Raw genomic sequence first — 19,921 nt, 5'->3', positions numbered from 1 at the left:
TTTAGTTTCTATCCACAATTCAAAAGGTGTATTTGAAATTACTTTAGTAAGAGCCTAATTCATTAAATAAACAACGATCTTAAAGGCTTCCATCCACAAATATGTAAAAAGGAATTACTTAATATATTCATAACCATATTCGATAATGTATTTCAACTACTCTATTATGTTGAAGCATTATTGGTATAGTATACTGTACACTTATAAAACACTTTTCAAGAAATTTAACAAATAGATAAGGGCATTAACTCAATCCATCGTACTTCCATAATATTCAATAATTGTTCTAATATGATAATTTTCACTATTATATCTATCTTTCATCCTCAGCAATATATACCTTTAAGGCGTCTACTACTTGAGATTTTCCATGCAACAAATAAAAGTAAAAATTTATCAATAAAGTTGATAAAAGACTTTTCTTAACTAAAAGATCGAAAGTCAAATTAAAAGTTCTACAAATGTTTGTTTGGACAATTCCAATAGTTATGAATTTCTTATAGCACATTTCTTTGTATTTGGTTTAGTTTTTTTTAATACAATCTAAATACACATTGATATTAGTAAAATCTAGATTTGAAAAGACTTCATATTTTACAAATATTTCTATACTTTCTTTAGATATATAACCAAAATGTTTGTGCCACAAGATACAATATTTTTTTATCGATTAAGTTATGTTTAGTTCCAACATTATAATGCAAGTCTAGAAGACTTTCGGGTTAAATCTCAAAATTTTAGAACTAACAAAAATAGGCATTTTTAAATAAACTAACTTTATATTACGGAATGTAAAAGAATAGTTTTAAATATCAAGTTTAAATAAAGTGACCAAATTACAAGAAATAGAATGACCATAAATTGTGTATAACAAATTTAAACAACATTCCGTTTGGATAGTGAAAGTGTTTCATGTCATGGCATCTCATAATTACAACATTTTCAAATTCTCATACAAAATATAATAAATAATTCAACTTTTTCAATTCTCAAAATAATAATAATATTAAAAATAATATTCTAATAATATTTTATTCAACTTTCACCTCAACTCATCTCATCTCAACTCACTATCTAAATTGCAACTCAGTATATAAAATTAAACTAAAAGTCATAATGGCAACAACTGGAACTTTGACTCCATTTTCAATTATTGAAATTTTCATTTTGTTTCATGATATGGATTATAAGGAAGTCATGCATCAAATTAGAAATATAAACAGCAGAACTTGAATCAATCCACCAAAGTGTTGGAAGGTACTTCAATAAGATTAGATTGGAAACATACACAAGCTAAAAGTTTACCTTTCTTTTCAAATCATGCCCTACATTTAATCTTTCTGAACATGCCCAAACCTGTTGTAGAAATAATAATTAGTATTGTTTTGTTCCTCTTTTGAACCTCAATTTATTGAGGATATCTACCATCTTTTTAAACCAGGTCTTACATTTTTGGCAATCTTTCTAAACATGCCCAAACTTTTTAAAAAAACTAAAATTAATATTATTTTGTCTATTCTCATGAACCTCTATTCCATGATGAGGCCAGTTTTGATTTTGTGGTTCTACCCTTTTGCTATTTTTAGACTTCATTCACTCTATATTGGCTCCTTAACTTACAAGGTAAACTAAATGATATTCTTGTTGTTTAAACCTCGTTTTTCTTGAAGAAACATATTGTAACACCCCAATGGAGGCCCAAATAATGTTAGGTCTATACTCCAAAATAACTAGTTATGAATACAATTGGAGCCTCATTAGACTAATCAAAAAAGCAAGAACTTGTCATTCCCAAATAACGTGGGATCTAATACACCATTTATTTTTATAATTTAGCATAGGGTATCACACATACTAGACAATTCATTCACATTCTATTTAATCTTAATAGTATTGTAATGAATTTGAAATGGCTTATAATGAAAATGCAAGAAATTCAAAAAAAATTACATAAGGAAAACTTATTTACATCATCCAAAGAGCTTTAATATAGTTGCTAGATTTAATATTTTAAGGATATCTTCATGCATTTGGCATGTAGTATCAAATTTATGGTGTTAAGTTCAACCATCGATGTCTAAGCAAGTAGGGCGAATAGTTGGTCTGGTCTGTTGCCAGGAGGGAAATGAGTTCACAGATCAAAAATTTTGGTCCACATTTTTTCCAGAGTGGACCGAACCGATTACCCCTAAGGATTGGCCTGGATCGCATCCTAAACCATCAGTTTGGCCAGTCTAATCAGTTTGATTCTGTCCATATGTATGAATGTTTTTTTTTTCCTCTTTTCTTTTTTTAGTAGGAAAAGTAATATAAAAAATCAATTAAGTAAGGAAAATCAGAATTAAGTATGTAACTAACTTATTAAAGAAACCAATAATTATAATTATATTTATGATGTTAAAAGTTACTAACTAATTTGTACTTTAGTAGAATATGTATTTACATATAATAACATATATTATCATATGATTTATCGAATGATAATTGATAACCTATATTATTTCACATTTTATATGGTCAATGATGATAGATTAGAGAATTAAATAATTAATTTATACAACTACTATATAAGATAATATTATATATACATTTTAAAAAAATTATATGTAAGTGATTCAGTCAGTTTCAATCTAGTCTAAGAAAGTCACACTCCGAGACCAATCCCAAAAGTCGAATTGTGGATACACCATGGATTGGGATTGAATAGGGGTGAATTTGGTCAGGTTCAGTTTAGACTAAACCACTCAGTTTAGTCATTTTTTTTGTCCAGACTGAAAATTCTTTACATCTACTTGCAAGAGATTTTTCTGCTGAATGAAAATGTTCTTCCATAATATTAAAAAATCCATTAGCAGTGTCATATTTGGTAAACACTGACTTAATCTTGTTCCCTATGTTCATTTGCATCAATATAATGTTTAATCTATTCGATATCTCCATAAAGTGGTATAAATTATTTTCTTCGATAATGCTTGAATCAGTAATAACAAGCAGTTTATAAATCTTGAGTATGAAATCAAGATCTACACACCAATGTGAAATTTGAATTATTCAGACCAACTTAAAAAATTTGTTTTATTAAGTATCAGAACATATAAAGCATGTGGATAAAATGAAATAGGAATTGAAACTGCAATAAAAATAAATGCTCACAATATTAATACTTTAAGTTTCAAAAAAATAATGAACCATCATTAAGTAGTATTACGACAAGTTTACTTTTGGATAAAAGTTACAATATATCAAAATTATAACCATTATGGTGAGCCTCTTTCCCGTGGTAAAAATAATTAGTAATATATCTATAATTCCATAGACTTGTTACCCTTGGATATGTAGTTACAACTCTCAATTAAAGATACACACTAATTATTCTACTCTAGTTTATTAATTACTTAAAATATGGTGCACATTTGGTACAATCCTTAATATTTTGTGGGATTAAAGCACTATTTAAAAGTTTGAAATGTCATTATCTTAATATTTTGGATATTAGTATTAAGATCGAAAAATATGGCTTGAAACCTATGAGTCTTTCTAGTTGGGTTACTTTAATTATCACAAAAGCTTTTCATAAAATAGATTTCAAGTTGAACAATGATGTTACAAAAAAAATATTAATTGAATTATAATATATTATAAAAATTGATCAACAAAAATATTCAAGTGCATATCCTTAATTTATAACATAAAATAATCAATATCAAATAAGCGAAAACATTTTGATTTATTCAATCATGTATATAATAATTTCATATTCATAGAAATTGTAAATTAGATTAAGTAATAAATTTTTACACAACAAAAATATTATATTACACACATGTTAAGCGTATAGCATATTCTAAAACTCAAGCAATAGGATCCTATAATAATACATATAGTCTTGCCATCAAGATGTAAGAGGTAGTTATGCTTCTTTGATATCAGTAAATGGCCAAACAAATAATAAAATAGATAAAATTTTCATTAAAAACTTACAAGGCCATGTATTTACAGAAAATTAACAAAATTTATAAGTACTAAATAAAATATGGAAACCAAAGAGCAAACCTACTTACTACTCTCACACAATAATGAAAATAGAAAATACGAAATCATAATACAAATCTAAGATAAAAAATATCATATTAGACATTAGGATCCATACATCATAGCGGAAAATCATGAAAGTTATAACCAATCTCAAATATCACATGTAAGTTTACATGAAATAGGTAATATACATAATATCTTGAAATAAATATTAGGAAACAATTATTTTTACTTAACCGTTTTGTCTTTAGAATACACAAATTGATGGTTATATGCATATATTTATATGGTAGAGAGAAGATCGGTTTCCTTCTACAATTGCAACCCTGCTTTCTATCAAAGTAGGAGTTTTAATAGAAAATCATTTTTCTTATTTAACCATTGTTCTAATAAAATTAGGATTAGATAATCTTAAGTCATTAGAAGTCTAATAGTTTCAAACATGTCATGTCATGTGGGATATTAAATTTCAACACAACCTTGTTTGGGGTTAGACTGTTTCCTTCTTGGAATACATTGACACAATATTCTTATACTATTTAAATATGTCATATAATTAAAGTTGTTTATGTAAGTACTAGATGTGATTGGCATGGCATTTTATGACAATACGAGAATACAATGTATCCATACTCAAATGTACTTAATAAGTGACATAGTCGTGTTTGGAGAAAAAGATAATAAAGAAAAAGAGCATAAGGTATGTTATTAATATTTATTGGGAAAAAGACCTCATGAAATTTACATTTCTAGTTATGATACATCATAAAATGTTTATTTTTAAATTTTGGGTATTGGTGCTTCTGAAAGACATTGCATGTCAGATCATATTGTTTATTGTGCTCCTAAATCTCATAATTAGTGATGAAATAAGGGTATCGAAGGTAGTGACTTTTATAGATTTTAGTTCCATTTCACTTTAGTTGGGTTTTCTAACAACAAAAGTCTCATGGGACAAAAAAGAGGCATGTAACTAATCACAAGCTAACATGTGACATTTTTATCCATGTTAACTCTATTAAAAAGAACAAAAAAATAGTTGCTAAAACTATAAATTTATTAAAAGTCCCAAAACAATGGAAAGTTAAAGAATGATTAAAAATAAAACAATAAAAACACATCACAATTTTGGATGGAAAATCCAATAACCCAATATTTCTAATGCATTTATACATAATACTCTCATGAAAGATTTCTTTATAGAATAGCAAATGGTTTTTCGACCCTAAATTTTCTTAGCATGTTTTTCATCTCGAGAAGGCTATTTATAGACTAAAACAAGGCCCTAGAGCTTGGCTTACAAAGTTGTCCAATTGTTTTTTTAATTTTGGGTTCATTGAATCACTTGTGGACTAATATTTATTTGCTTATTACCATTCTAATATTCACATCTATTTTCTTATACATGTAGATGACATTTTAGTGACAACACTTCCTCATGTCATTATGGAGCTCATTAACTATTTGAAGGCTAATTTTGCAATAAAGGATTTGGATTGTTTATTATTTTCTAGATTGGCATATTCATCAGGACAACTCCAATTTATTCATCTCTCAAACTAAATACATGATCTTTTCATTGGTTTTGGATGACACGTGCTAAATCAAATTCAACCCCTTTAGCATCTTGATTTAGCACCAGGAACAAACTCTCTTAACTCAAAGGGATCATGTTGATGATTCTACACCATATCGCTAGATTGTTAGGGTCCTCTAATACTGCACCCTCTCCTAACTTGAGCTTGCTTTTATTGTAAACCAAATTTATTACTTCATGCATAATCTTTTGTAATGTCGTTAGGAAAATAAGAACTAGGCCTTAGATATTTTAAGGGTACCTTCCATCATAAACTGTTTTTTGGCAAGAGTTCTTTAAACATTAATGGCTTTAGTGATGCTGACTAGGCATGAAGAATATATAAAATGCTTTCATCAATTGCTTACATTGCTTTTCTTGGTCCTTGTTCTTTTAGAGTAATATATTAGCTTTTGCTTGTTGTAAACCTGCAGAAGTGGGTAGGGAGCATGTTGCTCTCCATGATCCATCTCAAGCAATTGCTGAGCCCATTGACTTGTTCTAAAAGGCAACTTGCACTAATGGTTATGGAGATTGGAGGCTCGTTCCCGAAGGTAACCAACTGGTGGTGGTTATGGCATGAATGTTAGTCCCGATTGCATGCCCGAGTGCTAACCTCAATTGTATTCATGTGCCTTAACCTCAATTACTTGTTTTGCCAGAAGCCTAGAGGGTATGAATCTAGGGTGGCCCAGTGTTTTTGAATGAGTGTTAGCCTCAATTGAGTGTGCAAGTCCCAACCTCGATTGCTTGTTGTGTGAGTGGTAATCCTGATTGCATGTGTGTGTGTTAACCTCGATTACTTTTTTCTGAGGGGCTGAGTGTTTGACTTTTGGGTGACCTAGCTTTTCTTAGAAGTTTTTATCAAAAACCAAACATGTTAATGTAAATAATAATAACCATGAGTGTGAGATGTGTAAACTTGAGTCAAGTGGTCTGGTATTCAAGGTTATGTTTGGAGTGAGTTTGATTTTCAGAGCACTCAAGCACGGCTCGAAGATGGCCTTGTTGTTGGGATTTTTTTTTCTCTATTTTTTTTGTTGGAGTGTTTTGAGGGCTCAATGTTTCCATGTGATGCTTGAATGCCACCTTGTTTTGGTGATAATGAATATTTGATGCACTCGATCACGTGCTTTTGGGTGGTCTGTTTTGTTGAGAATATAGATCTAAGGTGCCCACATAGAGCTCGATGGTGACCCCTCATAATATTAAATCTATATTCCATTATTATTGAGTCATTTGCATCCAAATTGTTGAGATTATTGAATGCTGAGCCTTTTACATCTCATGGTCTTCATTTTAGTGAGGTTTTTTAAATGCTTTTCATGCATTATAGGATTTGCTTTTTTTTTTTTTTGTCACATTTCTTTTGGAATCCTCTATATCCGATAACCATAGTTTTTAAAAATATTAAGTTCATGACAAAAAGTTTAGATAAGAACCTATTAAAAGTTTTGAGAAGAAGATTAATGAGTTCTGGTGGTCTAGCCTATATATTGTGTGACCTTCTTTGGTTGCATTGGCGTCCAGACTTGATATAGCTCACCAACTAGCAAAATGTAGCCATTGCTTGTTTGCTATGACATTACCTAACATTTCAATTACTGTGAGGAGGTAGTGTGAAGAATTATTAATTTAGTTTCAAATTAGTTTACTGTACTTGTCTATTTATCTACTATAGTTGCATAATAGATTATAGATATGCATAATAGTTGTTGTGTTTTGGCTATTTATCTGTTGTGGTTGCTTTGTTTTAGCTCTTAACTTACTATAGTTGCTGTGTGGACGTGCCACATTATATTGTTGTGTTATAGTTGCTTATTTTCATTTTAGATATATTGTTTTTAATGTCAGATGAGTGAGGCAGTAGGTAAAGATTTAATTGATTTGGATGTGCTGGAAGATGTCTTAGAAAGTTTTTAAAATGTGGAAATTAAAGCAAATGGAAAGAAACAGTTAAATGTGTGGAGTTGTTTTCAGGTGGTTCATAATTCTGACAAAGGTGATGGTAAAACACGATCCAAGTGTAAGATGTGTGAAGCTACATAATTGGTAGTGAGCAAATATGGAACCGGAAATTTGAAATTTCATATTGAGACATGCCTTAGAAGAAGTTCATGAGATATTGGTCAGTTGATGTTTGCAAAAAATAGTGGATTAGTGCTGGTAAGCGTTTCTAAATTTGAGACTGAAAAATTTAGAGAAATCTTGGTTAGCACAATTGTGAAGTATGAATTGCTTTTTCGATTTGTTAAATGTTTAGGTGTTAGATATTTATTATAATATGTGTGTTTAGATGTTCCAATTATATGTAGAAATATTGCTAAGTCTAATTTGGTTAAAATGTATCATCAAGAAATAAAAAGGGGTTAAATGTATGTTGAATGATGCTCCTAGTAGAATTAGTTTGACATTTGACTTGTGGACTTCTATAACCATTAATGGTTATATGTGCATTACAGTACATTTTCTGGATAAGAATTGGGTTTTACAAAAAAGGGTGTTGAACTTTTCTTTTCTGCCACTACTACATAATAACATATTTTTGTCTGAAAAAATTTATAATTTGCTATGTGAATAGGGAATTGAAAACAAGATTTTTACATTAACATTAGACAATGCTTCTTCTAATGACGTTTTGATAGATATGTTAAGAACTCAATTGAATATTAAGAAAGTCCTTGTTTGTGATGGTGAGTTCTTTCATTTTCGTTGTTGTGCTCATATCCTTAATTTGGTAGTACAAGATGGGCTAAAAGAGATCGATTGTGCCATCCAAAATATTCGTGAAAGTATCAAGTATGTTAAAAGACTACAAATAAGGAAACAAAATTTTATAGAATTAACTAATTAAATGTCTTTGGATAGTAAGAAAGGGCTGGAACAGGATGTACCCACTAGATGGAATTCTACTTTTCTTATAGTTGAGAGTGCTCTTTTCTATCGTCATACTTTTTTCTATTTGGAGTTGACTGATTCAAACTTTAAGTATTATCTATCCACATGTGAGTGAGATAAAGTGAAGAAGATTAACACTTTATTGGCTGCTTTTTTATGATGACACCTGTGACTTTCTTGGAATCAAATACCCTTTAGCCAATTTGTACTCCAATAGTTTTTATAATTTATTTGACATTAAAGGAATAATGTGAGAGTGAAGACGACCATATGAGGAAAACGTCTTCTTCTTTCTTTAAAGTAGCTAAGTCATATTTATTTTATGTTACCTTCACATTTTTGCATGTCAGTTTGTCTCCTTTGATTTTATCCCTTTCTTATCTTATCTTATCTTTTATTCTTGGCAATGGACTTCCAACAGGTTGGACCCTAGTTCCTGTGTACCCAAACAATTTCTTCCACCTTTGAAACAAGCTTTTGCTACGTGAAATTCCCATTTGCTTACACGTGGGATGTCAAGATATATCCTAAGACTTCAGTTTCAGAGCATGTGTCACTCACCAGCTCCCAAGGATTCATCTTAAGACTCCAAGGCCTCAACCCAGGATAGGAATGTTGGTTACTTGCTCTTTAGCTCATCACACCGATAGATTCTTTTCATTTTGCTCTCTTCTAGTTTGTTTTCTTTCACAACAGACAACCCCTGGGGGCCTTCCTAGGTGGCTCTGCCACCCTCTTGCATTCCTTTTGGTTTGAGTTTTTTTCATGCTTACTCTTGGGGTTTTTATTTTTTATTTTATTATTTTATTTAATACATTTCTATAATTTGTTTGCAATTTTCTAATTGTTTGTTTTAATTATTGATTATTATATTTTTGTTGTTTCTATGCTTTTCATTCTATTGTAATAAGAGTAGTACAGTTTTCATTTCAATAATTATATATCTTATAGTTCTTTACTTTAACATTTATATTTGTTGAGTGGAAAAGAAAACTGACTTTCATTCCAAATAAGACACCATCTAGATGAGGGGTTAAGGTGGTCCTCCCAAAAAGTTTATGCAAAACTTATGATATTAACATGATTGAAATCATGTTAAATTTATGTATCTATCTCTCTTCCACTTAAAAGCATTTGCATGGGCTTTTGTATAATTATAGCCAAATTTGAGCTGAAAGGGGGACGTACAAGCGACTTTAGCTTACCTCAATCATTGAATCAATTTCAACCCATATTAAATTATGAGGTCATTAAATCAATTTCAACCCATATTAAATTAGGTATAAGGTTGGCTAAATTATTATTTTTTATTATTTTCAAGGTTTTCTAGAATTGACATATTGAGAAAGATGATGACCATCGGGGAAAGAGGGAGAAAATAACAATTAAGTTTTTTTTGCCTGAAGCTAGAGTTCCTTGCATATTTGTTGAACAACTGTAGCAAAAGTCAATCTTGATATTTGATCTATAGCTAAGCCAATGTAGAATGTTTTTGAGACGTCTTAACCAATGTTCGCATTTCATTAACAGTTGGCTAAGCCAATATCAGTGTTATAAGACATTAGATTTTAGTAAGAACATGAGAAATCTTTTTTACCTTTACATACATAAGAAGCCTACTATATTATTCTGACATGATGATGCTAGATTTAACCATCTTCCAAAAATAAAAAAATAAAAAATAAAAAAAATGTAAAAATGGGATCCTCTACGCAAATCAATTTACATGGACAGACATGTAAATTTGTCCGTATGGAGTACGTGCTTCTATCATTATTCCTTATATATTTATAATTCAAAAAGGAAAATATTTTAATCATAAATAAATCATATAAAATTTAACTTATAAATAGACGTAATTTATAAAATTTAACTTATAAATAAACGTAATTTGATATAATACGTTAGATTATAAAATTATTTTTATTATAAAATAGATTTAATAGATCTTATAAAATTATATCTCTAATAGTTATATTCCAAAATTACATATTGAAAGGACACGTCCATTCCTACATGTATGCAGTCAATTTGCAAGCGTATAGTCTCTGTTACCACAAATAGAAACCTGTTTATAAGAGACCCACCACCTTTCTTTTACCGTGTACAATATAAATGAGTCAATGACCAAATATAGCCCACATAATGCACACATTTCTCAAGCGAATACCATCGATATTAAAAGGTTTTTTTTTTTTTAAATGGTTATAGGCAATGTATATATTAAGGTGTTTACTAATTCTATATGGTGTTTAAATGGCTGTATTAAATTGCAGCAAGGAGCTGCTGTTACGGCACCCATCTCTCATCCCCACCCCGTATTTTTGGGTCCATATTCCTTTGCCTTAGATATCCTTTCAGTGCCGTTTCAATCGGGAAATCAATTGGACAACGTTTTGCTATTCCCCAATATCCTTTTCACCCACCTCCATTATTATTTATGACTGCATTTGCTTTTACATCCATCATCATTATTATTATTATTATTTCCTTTTTATGGGTCTTTGATTTGGGCACCCGCCATATACATATATGCATACATATTTTATTGTCTGAACACTCAATCTTAATTAGGGGATCCAAATATGAATATGAATATGAATATGAATATTTTCAATAGAGAGAAGAATATATAATTATTCGACCCTTTTCTTATCATATAGGCTTTCATTTGTCTGAGTCTTAAGCTTCTTCTTTCATGTCATTTCATTTTCATACGCCAAATCCATCACTGTTGTAAGTTCTTTCCTTTCTTTTTCTTTTTTTGGCTTAGACTAAGAAGCGTTGTATGTCATTTTCTTCATCTGGGCTTGCTTTGTTATATGAGTAATACATTCTATTTAAAGAAAAGGTAGCTTTTCTTGGTTGATAGCCACTACCCACATCTACTGCAACCCCATGGACCATGGCATTAGTAATAGTATCTTCTAAATCTTTTCAGCCAGAAACGGTGTCAGAAAGTAGGTAACAAGAAGAGAGGAAAAAGAGTGTTACGACTTTCATTTGAGATACCATTCATTATTTAATTCTATGTCCGGAACTGTCCTATCAGATATTATAATATCTTTGGTATGCCAGACAAGGTCATAGCCGCCTGTGAACTCTGGGTCAGAGAGAGAGAGAGAGAGAGAGAGAGAGAGAGGTGACTTTTTGTATTTGGATCTTTATTACCAATTACCAGAGCCTAAAAGGATGTTTAGCCTCTGGTAGAAAAGGCCAGTGCTTTGACGAGTTCTTTCCGATACATCCTTGTTACTCTGGAGGAATTCATGGCAATGACAGCTATGCTGTACCATGGGTTTTTCTTGGGCTTTGAGTATCATTCTTGGTTCTGGGAGTCATTTCGGCAGTCAAGAAGGTTGCCTGTATTGTTGCTTCAATTCTCAGCTGCAATTTGCATGGTGATTGGAATGGTTTATTTTATTTTATTTTATTGTTTTTTGTTTTCATTAATCCTTACTCCCTTATCTGTATCGGTTTTGTCTTTTTGTATTCACTCTGTCTTTTCTCATCTTTCCAAACACTTCATGTAGGTTTTGGCAAATCCTTCGTCGGTTTTGTTGCTTTTCCGCGCCATCGGTGCTGCCTGCAAGTGTTGGTTTTTTATTTTTTATTTTCAAGTTGTCCTTGTTGACTCTGTTGTTTTCCCTCTCACTTGTAATAGTGTTTGCCATGCAGTGAAGAACGAGTAGATAATAAGTGGTTGATGGTTGAACTGGAAAGGAAAGAGGAAGATTAGGGGTGTGGAAAGGAGTGGACAATGGCGTCAGCTTCTCGTGCCAGAAGTCCATGGCCCACGAAAGAAGCATCCTCTAACTCTCATCCTTATCCTCTGCCTCTTGCGAAATATGATGATGTTGCAGCCAGTCCTAAGCTCTTCATGGATACTTTGGAGAAGCTCCATGCTTCCATTGGGACTAAGTTCATGTAAGCTTTCTTTCTCCTTTCCTCCCTCACCCCTTTGTCTTGACGCATCGTTTATCAAGTTATGATTCTCTGTAGAAGCAGAAATACAACGAACCAAAGTAGTGACTATCGAGAGCAGTTCGGTAGTTGTTTTCATTATCCTAATTTATTTATTTTTTGATGTTTTCTTGGGTATTTTAGCTCTGCACTATCGATTCTTTGAGTATGTCAGTATGCTACTAATCTTCTATCATTACTTCCAGCTCCAGGATTGTCGTTTATGGCCTTGTTTTGTTTTTGAACTAATTATTCCTCATAAGATGGAGGCTTCGTCAACCATAAATGTTTTGTCAAGTTTTAGTATTTAATTTCAGGCCCTTGCTGTGATAATCAGATAGGCTCTAACTCGAAGTCATGATCATGAACTTACTCTTGCTTGCCTTAAGACAGCGGCTAGAATTGTGGAAAGATTTTGCAAAAATAAAAAGTCTTTTAACTCCATTCACGTGGTTAAGGCTTTATGGCATGAAATTTTTACTAGGCTTGGTTCTGCGTGGGTAATGCCTAGGAGGGTCGTAAATCTTGTCTTATTGGAGAGAAATTCGGGGCAATGGTCAAATTGGTGCCATTATGCCTTATGTGGTGTACTTGAAATGAGAGGAATGGTCGCTGTTTTGACAATGGGGAATGTTCGATGGGAGGGTTTAAAGATTTTTTCTTCCATACTTTGTTACTTTGGGCTTCGGCTATTGTATTGAATGAGACTAGCTTCAATGACTTTTATGCTGTTTTTCACAGCACTTAGTTTGTAATTAGGTGTTTTTCTTTTGTATTTCCTGTGTGCACTTGGGCTATGCCTAATTATGTGGATTAATATATTCTTATTAAAAAAATTATTAATGTTTATTTCCATACGTTGGGTATTGGACTACATGCATATCGTGTACATTATGACATAGAAGTTGTTCCTTTTGGGTAAGTTAATGAATATGGTTGAAGTTTGACTAAATATACAATTTTCCTTGAGCTGGCACATCACAGGCTAACTGCTAACTGCTTCAATTTATGTAACACCCCAAGGATATATCCCAAGGTTACAATTGGAGCCCCTTGGAATAATTATAAAGGGCTTGAACTTCTCCATCCCATTGATCCCAAAGCAATTGGGGTCTCATTCACTGCATTCCTATTCATAATCCAGGGTATTGCAATCTTCACCTTTAAATAACTAACGATTTAGTTAAGCCATTCCACTATTATAGGTAAACTTTATCTTACCTATAAAAAATTTATTATAGGTGCTCTGGCTTAAGTCCCATACTTTTGGTTGCCTTTGGGTCTGATACCATTTATAACAATCCAAGGAAAATCCAAGCAACATATGAGCCCATATTTCAAATAGACTAATCAAAATTGTAATTGGAGCCCAATGAAATCATTATAAAGGGCTTAAACTTGGGCTTGAATGTCTCCATCCCCAAAAATGTTGGATCTCCTTCATCACCTTCCTATACACAAACTGGGATGTTACAATTTGCCTAACCAAATTATTAGATTTAATCCTACATTTTTCAAAGTTACTATTATTTTTTCCCCTCCATGTCCGTTCTAGTTAACTAACCAGTAGAGTACTGTACTTAATGACTTTTTCCTAAGCTAGTGATAATTCTTCCTTTTAAGTCACTTAGTGAATTTAATATCAATTTACTTTTTGTGATCGATTTTGATTGAAAAGAGCATGAAGCTGCTTTTCTTGTTATAGCGTTGCTTCATCTAAGTGGACTTTTTGTTGCATCTTGCATTCCTTGTTCTAAACCTGCATGTGTAAGATTGAGGTTATATCATGAAGAACTTTTATCAAACACACAGGGAGGCATATCTGTTTGTATTTTACCTCTGCTTGGCAAGTAATTGGGATAAGAATAGGATACTTATTAATTATATAAAAGGTAAAAGAATATGATAGTTAATAGCCATTTCTTGTTTGGCCTATGTTCAGGTACACTTAAACTAAGTCAAACATGCTGCCATATCTTATTATACCTGGAATTTTGGTTTGTTTTCTGGGAGTAGCATATGCTTATCATTGAATTTGATTATGGCGTACAGGCCAAATGTATCGTAGTGTACAAAAAATTAGAAATTGTTTGGCTGGACAGAAGAAAATTCCAAGTTTTCATCACTAAACCGTAGATGTCAGGGCTGGGTGTTCCATTGACTTTTTTGTCTTATGATTGTTAGATCCCATCCACAAAGTGTACAGGTCAGATACCTCCCAAGAATTATGGATGATCAAAAGTCATTACTATTTGTCCATTAGAATAATCCAGCTTTTCAATATGGCGTTGCCAACATGTCAAGCAAATCTATTGCTCTTGTACATTCTTATCTTAAGGACAGCCTATGCAGCATGCGTCAGTTCAATGCCCCATGATTGGGCTTTTTTATTAAATAATCAACGATTGTTTTTTTTGCATTAAATGATTAACAATTTTGTTCATTTCCTCTGCTGGCTCAATGGCAATGAGTAAGTAATTCATTTATTTGCAATGTCTTGGTGATTATCTCATTAATCTCCCAAAATTTTTTTTTATTAAATTCTGAGTGATAATTGCTAAAAAAAGGTGCTTTAGCTGTTTGGGTTTATGAAGAAAGGAAGTAACTAGCCTTCCATGGTATCTCACCCCAAACTTCTTACTGGATTTTCCAATTTTTCCTAAAGCTTAAAATGTTAAGATATAGACACCAGAGTTAATATCTGCCTTACTCAGTCGAATCCTCTGTGTTCCTCTTTTCCTTTTCTTTAGGTGAGACTGACTCACAAGTGTTAATGTAGGTGTTGGCATGTCAAAATGCTGAGAGCTGCTCATGCTTTTGTTATTTACCTCTGTTGCCTGCATATGTGTATTTGAGGTGACAATTGACGACAAACTTTCTTGGATGTAAACACTATCTTGTATGTTCTTATACTCTTAGGAAAGAGAGACCTGAATCTTGGAGGTAGGTGGCATTTCAACTAGATAGGATTGCTTGGGCTATTATCACATGCTCCATGTGATCCATGCCAACCATGTGTTTTCTCTTTCTTCTGCTTGACCGGGCTTATATTTTACTGAGCTTTGTTGTTCATCGTTGGTATTATATAGTTTTCTCTTTGCACTTTGATTGTAGGATTCCTATCATTGGAGGTAAAGACCTAGACTTGCATCGACTTTTTGTGGAGGTAACTTCTCGTGGAGGTATCGAAAGGGTAAGTTGAAGTAATTTACAACAAGTTAGTTGAGTTTTGTATCGTCTTGTATGTGAATGCACATTTGGGGCTCAGGCATGTGCTTGTTTTTGTATCGTCTTGTATGTGAATGCACATTTTGGGCTCAGGCATGTGCTTGTTTTTGTTTAAAATTTTAATTTTGTAATCTCATCAGAATGTCATTTAAAAATGTCCTGTTGACAAGTGATTGAAAAGTTGTGGTGGTCCTTTGGGTTTTTGATTCTTTACATTTTTATAGTGCTAGCTAAATGATGTCATTCATTTTATGGGTGTTCTGTATTTATAAGATCAAGCCCTCCCATTCTTCTGTTTAATGGGAACATATGTGATCGTTTAAAATTCCTCACCTAAGATCTTTGAACGTTAGATTTCCTCCCTAAGAGATATGTTAACTAGAAATACTTGAACTCCAGATAATATCAATGTTATATCTCGAGTGAAAGCCCCTTACCATTGTATTTCTCTCTGATTTGAATAGTGTAATTCAATCAGCTAAATTTGGTCTCTCAATTCTATATTTCCAACTTTAGTGTCCATACATATGCATATATTTTTTTTCTTTCATGAAAATGATGAATAGAAGGGTGGAATGCTGATGTGAGATCTCATTTAATGCCTATGTATGCCGCTTTCCTGTCATCAAGTGACTTCAGTTGTTAGCTTTCTGCAATATCCAGCCTTGCTTTTTCTACTTTTAACATGAACTTACACTGCCTTTTATCATGAGCTACACAACAATCTAACTAGAGAAAATCCAACAGATAGATAATAGATAAATCGGAGACCTGTAAATATGTACCTTAGTTGTCTTTGCTGATTTCTTCTTTCTTGTGTTCTACCCGATTATTTTGTCTTATGTTTACTGTGTGCAATTTAGTATGTAATTTCTACTTATCTGGAAAAGTGGAATTTATAGGTTATTAGGGAGAGAAGATGGAAAGAAGTAACTGCTGTTTTCAACTTTCCTTGCACAGCCACTAATGCTTCTTTTGTGCTGCGCAAATACTATTTTTCATTACTTCACCACTATGAACAAATATATTTTTTCAAGGCTCGGGTATGGGTCCCTATATCTTCCGGTGAGTGCATACAGCAACCAGCCCTTCTTTTAAGAATTATTATTGGATTCAGTTTTATAATAAACCTCTCTTTGGCAGATTCTTTGACCAGCCCAACGTTAACTCCAGTTCCAATTCAAAGAACAGAATCTTTGCAGCCAACGCCAGAAATCCAAGCAGCTCTGCTCCAGCAGCAAAGGATAAATACTGCAGAATTGGATGGAGGTATCCCATTTCTTTTAAATTCCTAAAATCTGGGAGGCAAAAAAGAGGATAAAATTGGGTGTAGCGATATTAACATTAGCTATAAATCTTATTTAGCGTTAGCTATTGTTTTGAAAACCGAGTACAATATCAAGGGGCATACTCCCATGTACAGCCATAAAGATGCTATATAAAAGAAATCTCAGCAATAGCTACACCCAATAAGAGACCAAGCCAGGCCATAATATGTAACCATTTAACTTAACAAAGGAAATTATCCGAGAGTCCCCAAGTTTTTGCTATTTCTGTAGTCATTGAAGAGGATTGAAAGTAAGTCATGACAAACTGTCTATCAGAATAAATAGCCCAAAACATATCAAGTCCAATGTGAGCTAGAGTTGTACATACAGGCACTCCATATGAAGTAAACCATGGTCAGACGTAAAATGTTAGAACGGAGACGCTTGCCTTTGGCATTTGTGGACAACCAATCAATAACTTCTTCCTAAGTAGAGAGACAAGGTATGTTGCATTTGCCCCACTAAAGAAACCAGATTTGTTGTGTGCACGAGCAAGAGAATAATAAGTACTCTATGTCTTCTAAACCATCATTGCAAAATAAGCGTGCAATACAGTTCAAAATGCCGAATGTTGAAAGTATATCATGTGTTTATAGCCAACCAAAGAATGAAAGCATGATGAGGGATGTACCTAGCAAACCGAACTAGTTTAACTACCAACAACCCCATTTCTTGATAGTATTCCATGCTCTCGAGATGGTGAAAATTCCATTGAAGGATAAAGACCAGCATACTTGGGCTGCTTGAGAATGGTTGCCCACTGTGTAGATGAATGTTTTACGCACCAATGACCTCAACATTAGAAGGTTTCTACAAGTCCATGAAAAATCAACAGGCATGAGTTCCTATAAGTTCTTACTTTGAAAGAGATTGGATCTTCCTCAACAGTTCCAGATGGACGGGCAACCATATGTGGAGTGATGCCATTAGCTCCAGATGCAGCTTTGTTCCAGCTCAAGTATTTAATACCGAGTCTGACTTCCTTTAGGGGAAACCATACTATCTTCTACTCAAACTTAGATCCTCCAGGAGCAACTTCAGAACCCTTCCACAAAAACGTACATAAGGCATGCTCCACAAGCTTGAACTTCATTACTTCTTGGAGACAGCCTTCAGCTATGAATCTTTGTCACTTGCAAAACATTGTGTCGTGTTCTAATTATCGGTTGTCTTTATTACATTTTGGAGAATCAGAACTCAATCCCTTTTGGCTTGTTGTTTTTCCTCTTTAATCTTAGTATCTTATAGCAATTCCTGAGAACTTCATGGCTATGAATTATACTTAACTTGAATAAGCAAAAATGTGCTTTCATTGATGTGGAATAATAAGCAACCGGCCACAAATTCATAGCTGTTTAATCTACCGCGACTTGTGGGTAAGAATGTGCTTTTCTTTTGGGTTGCATCTGCTTTTAGTCGTGTTCATATTCTCAATGAATGAAGCATCTGCTTTTATCTTTCTTGCCGATGTTTTTTAATTTGATAGAAGAGTTGGTAACTAAACAAGCACTCCCTTTTTGCCTCTCTTATTTGTCTTTGCAGCGAAGGCAGCATCAATGACCGAGTCTCCTATCAGTGTGATAGGGGTCATTGATGGGAAATTTGAAAATGGGTACCTTGTTACTGTCACAACAGGCTCAGAGAAGCTAAAGGGTGTGCTATATCTGGCTCCACAGGACGCATTACAGGAATTGCCACAGAACTATGGTGTCTTTGCCAGCAGAAATGACAGAGCCTCTCCTGTACTGGCGACCCCTCGTCGCCGGCGCAGGAAGAAATCCGAGATAAAAAGGAGGGATCCTGCTCATCCAAAACCAAACAGAAGTGGGTATAATTTCTTCTTTGCAGAGCAGCACGCAAGACTGAAACCACTGCATCCGGGGAAAGACAGGGAGATCAGTAGAATGATCGGTGAACTGTGGAACAAGTTAGAAGAGTCTGAAAAAGGAGTAAGGAGGCTTCGTGTTTATATTACCTACTTTCAGTTGGACATTCAATCATGTTTTTCCATTCTTATTTTTTTATTTTTTATTTTTTTTGTGAAAGAAAGCATGCATTTTGAAACCTTTTGGGTTCAGGTTTATCAGGAGAAAGCTGTCAGAGATAAAGAAAGATACAGAGCGGAGATGGAAGATTACAGGAAGAGATTAAGGACTGGTCAGGTTATCAATGATGCAAGGCCACTACAACAGCGGCTTCCCCTACAAGATGTGAACACGGAGGATGTGGACGGGAAGATTGGAGAGGGTGAGGGAGAATATGTAACGCCAAATCTCAAAGAACAGAAAATTTGAGGGTGGATGGGCTTGATTTTGTGCCATGCACACTTTTGTACAAAAGTAAAATAGCCACCCACCCGTGATGTACCTCTTTGCTACTTGCATGCATGTGGCATGGCATGAGGCAATTGCTTGTGGCAGAGGATTTTCTTGCAAATTTCTAAAAGTATTTGAGCAAATTTTGAGATAGATTTTTGTGTAGTTTCCTTAAAGTTGTGGGGTTTCTTCGAAATATATTTAAATTAAAAAGGTTTTGAGATACATTTATGTTGGGATTTGAAGATGCACTAGGGTTGGTGGCACTGATGTTTGTAGAGATGTTGGATCCTTTTACAAGTTTTTGTGTTTTGAACTTTTAAATATTAAAAAAATTATTAGAATAATTAGATGAAAGATATTTTCCAGAGATTAAAATTTTCTGTGTAAAAGATGTTTTGAATCTTTGGATTGAAAGGTGATTTGAAAAGAAAGATGGGGGGAAAGGAGGGAGAGAAAGAAAGAAGAAAGGAAGAAACGAAAAGAAGAAAGAGAGAGGATATAAAAGTATAAATTTTTTTTAAATTAAGAAAATTGATGCAAATGATCAAATTCATAGTTTTTAGATTACGAAAAAT

At 33.0% G+C, this 19,921-nt stretch overlaps 1 protein-coding gene across 3 annotated transcripts; it reads left to right on the top strand.

Annotated features, from left to right (window-relative positions):
- Positions 1–11,075: 11,075 nt before the first annotated feature.
- Positions 11,076–19,570, top strand: LOC122300277 (high mobility group B protein 15-like). Of its 3 annotated transcripts, none has more exons than XM_043110796.1 (8): positions 11,076–11,867; positions 12,043–12,103; positions 12,188–12,436; positions 15,587–15,665; positions 16,603–16,765; positions 16,844–16,969; positions 18,571–18,977; positions 19,107–19,570. In XM_043110796.1, the coding sequence occupies exons 3-8, from the start codon at positions 12,270–12,272 to the stop codon at positions 19,320–19,322; spliced, it is 1,158 nt and encodes a 385-aa protein (XP_042966730.1). In that variant the 5' UTR covers positions 11,076–11,867; positions 12,043–12,103; positions 12,188–12,269; the 3' UTR covers positions 19,323–19,570. The 3 variants fall into 3 exon arrangements, with proteins under 3 accessions (XP_042966730.1, XP_042966729.1, XP_042966728.1); XM_043110795.1 differs by having other exon boundaries at positions 11,076–11,910; positions 12,043–12,097; XM_043110794.1 differs by having other exon boundaries at positions 11,076–11,910.
- The last annotated feature ends 351 nt before the right edge of the window (positions 19,571–19,921 follow it).

The sequence above is a fragment of the Carya illinoinensis genome, chromosome 2 (assembly GCF_018687715.1).
Source record: "Carya illinoinensis cultivar Pawnee chromosome 2, C.illinoinensisPawnee_v1, whole genome shotgun sequence".
Classification (NCBI taxonomy): Eukaryota; Viridiplantae; Streptophyta; class Magnoliopsida; order Fagales; family Juglandaceae; genus Carya; species Carya illinoinensis.
The sequence above is the reverse complement of the archived record's forward strand: the minus strand, read 5'-3'. Positions and strand labels throughout refer to the sequence as shown.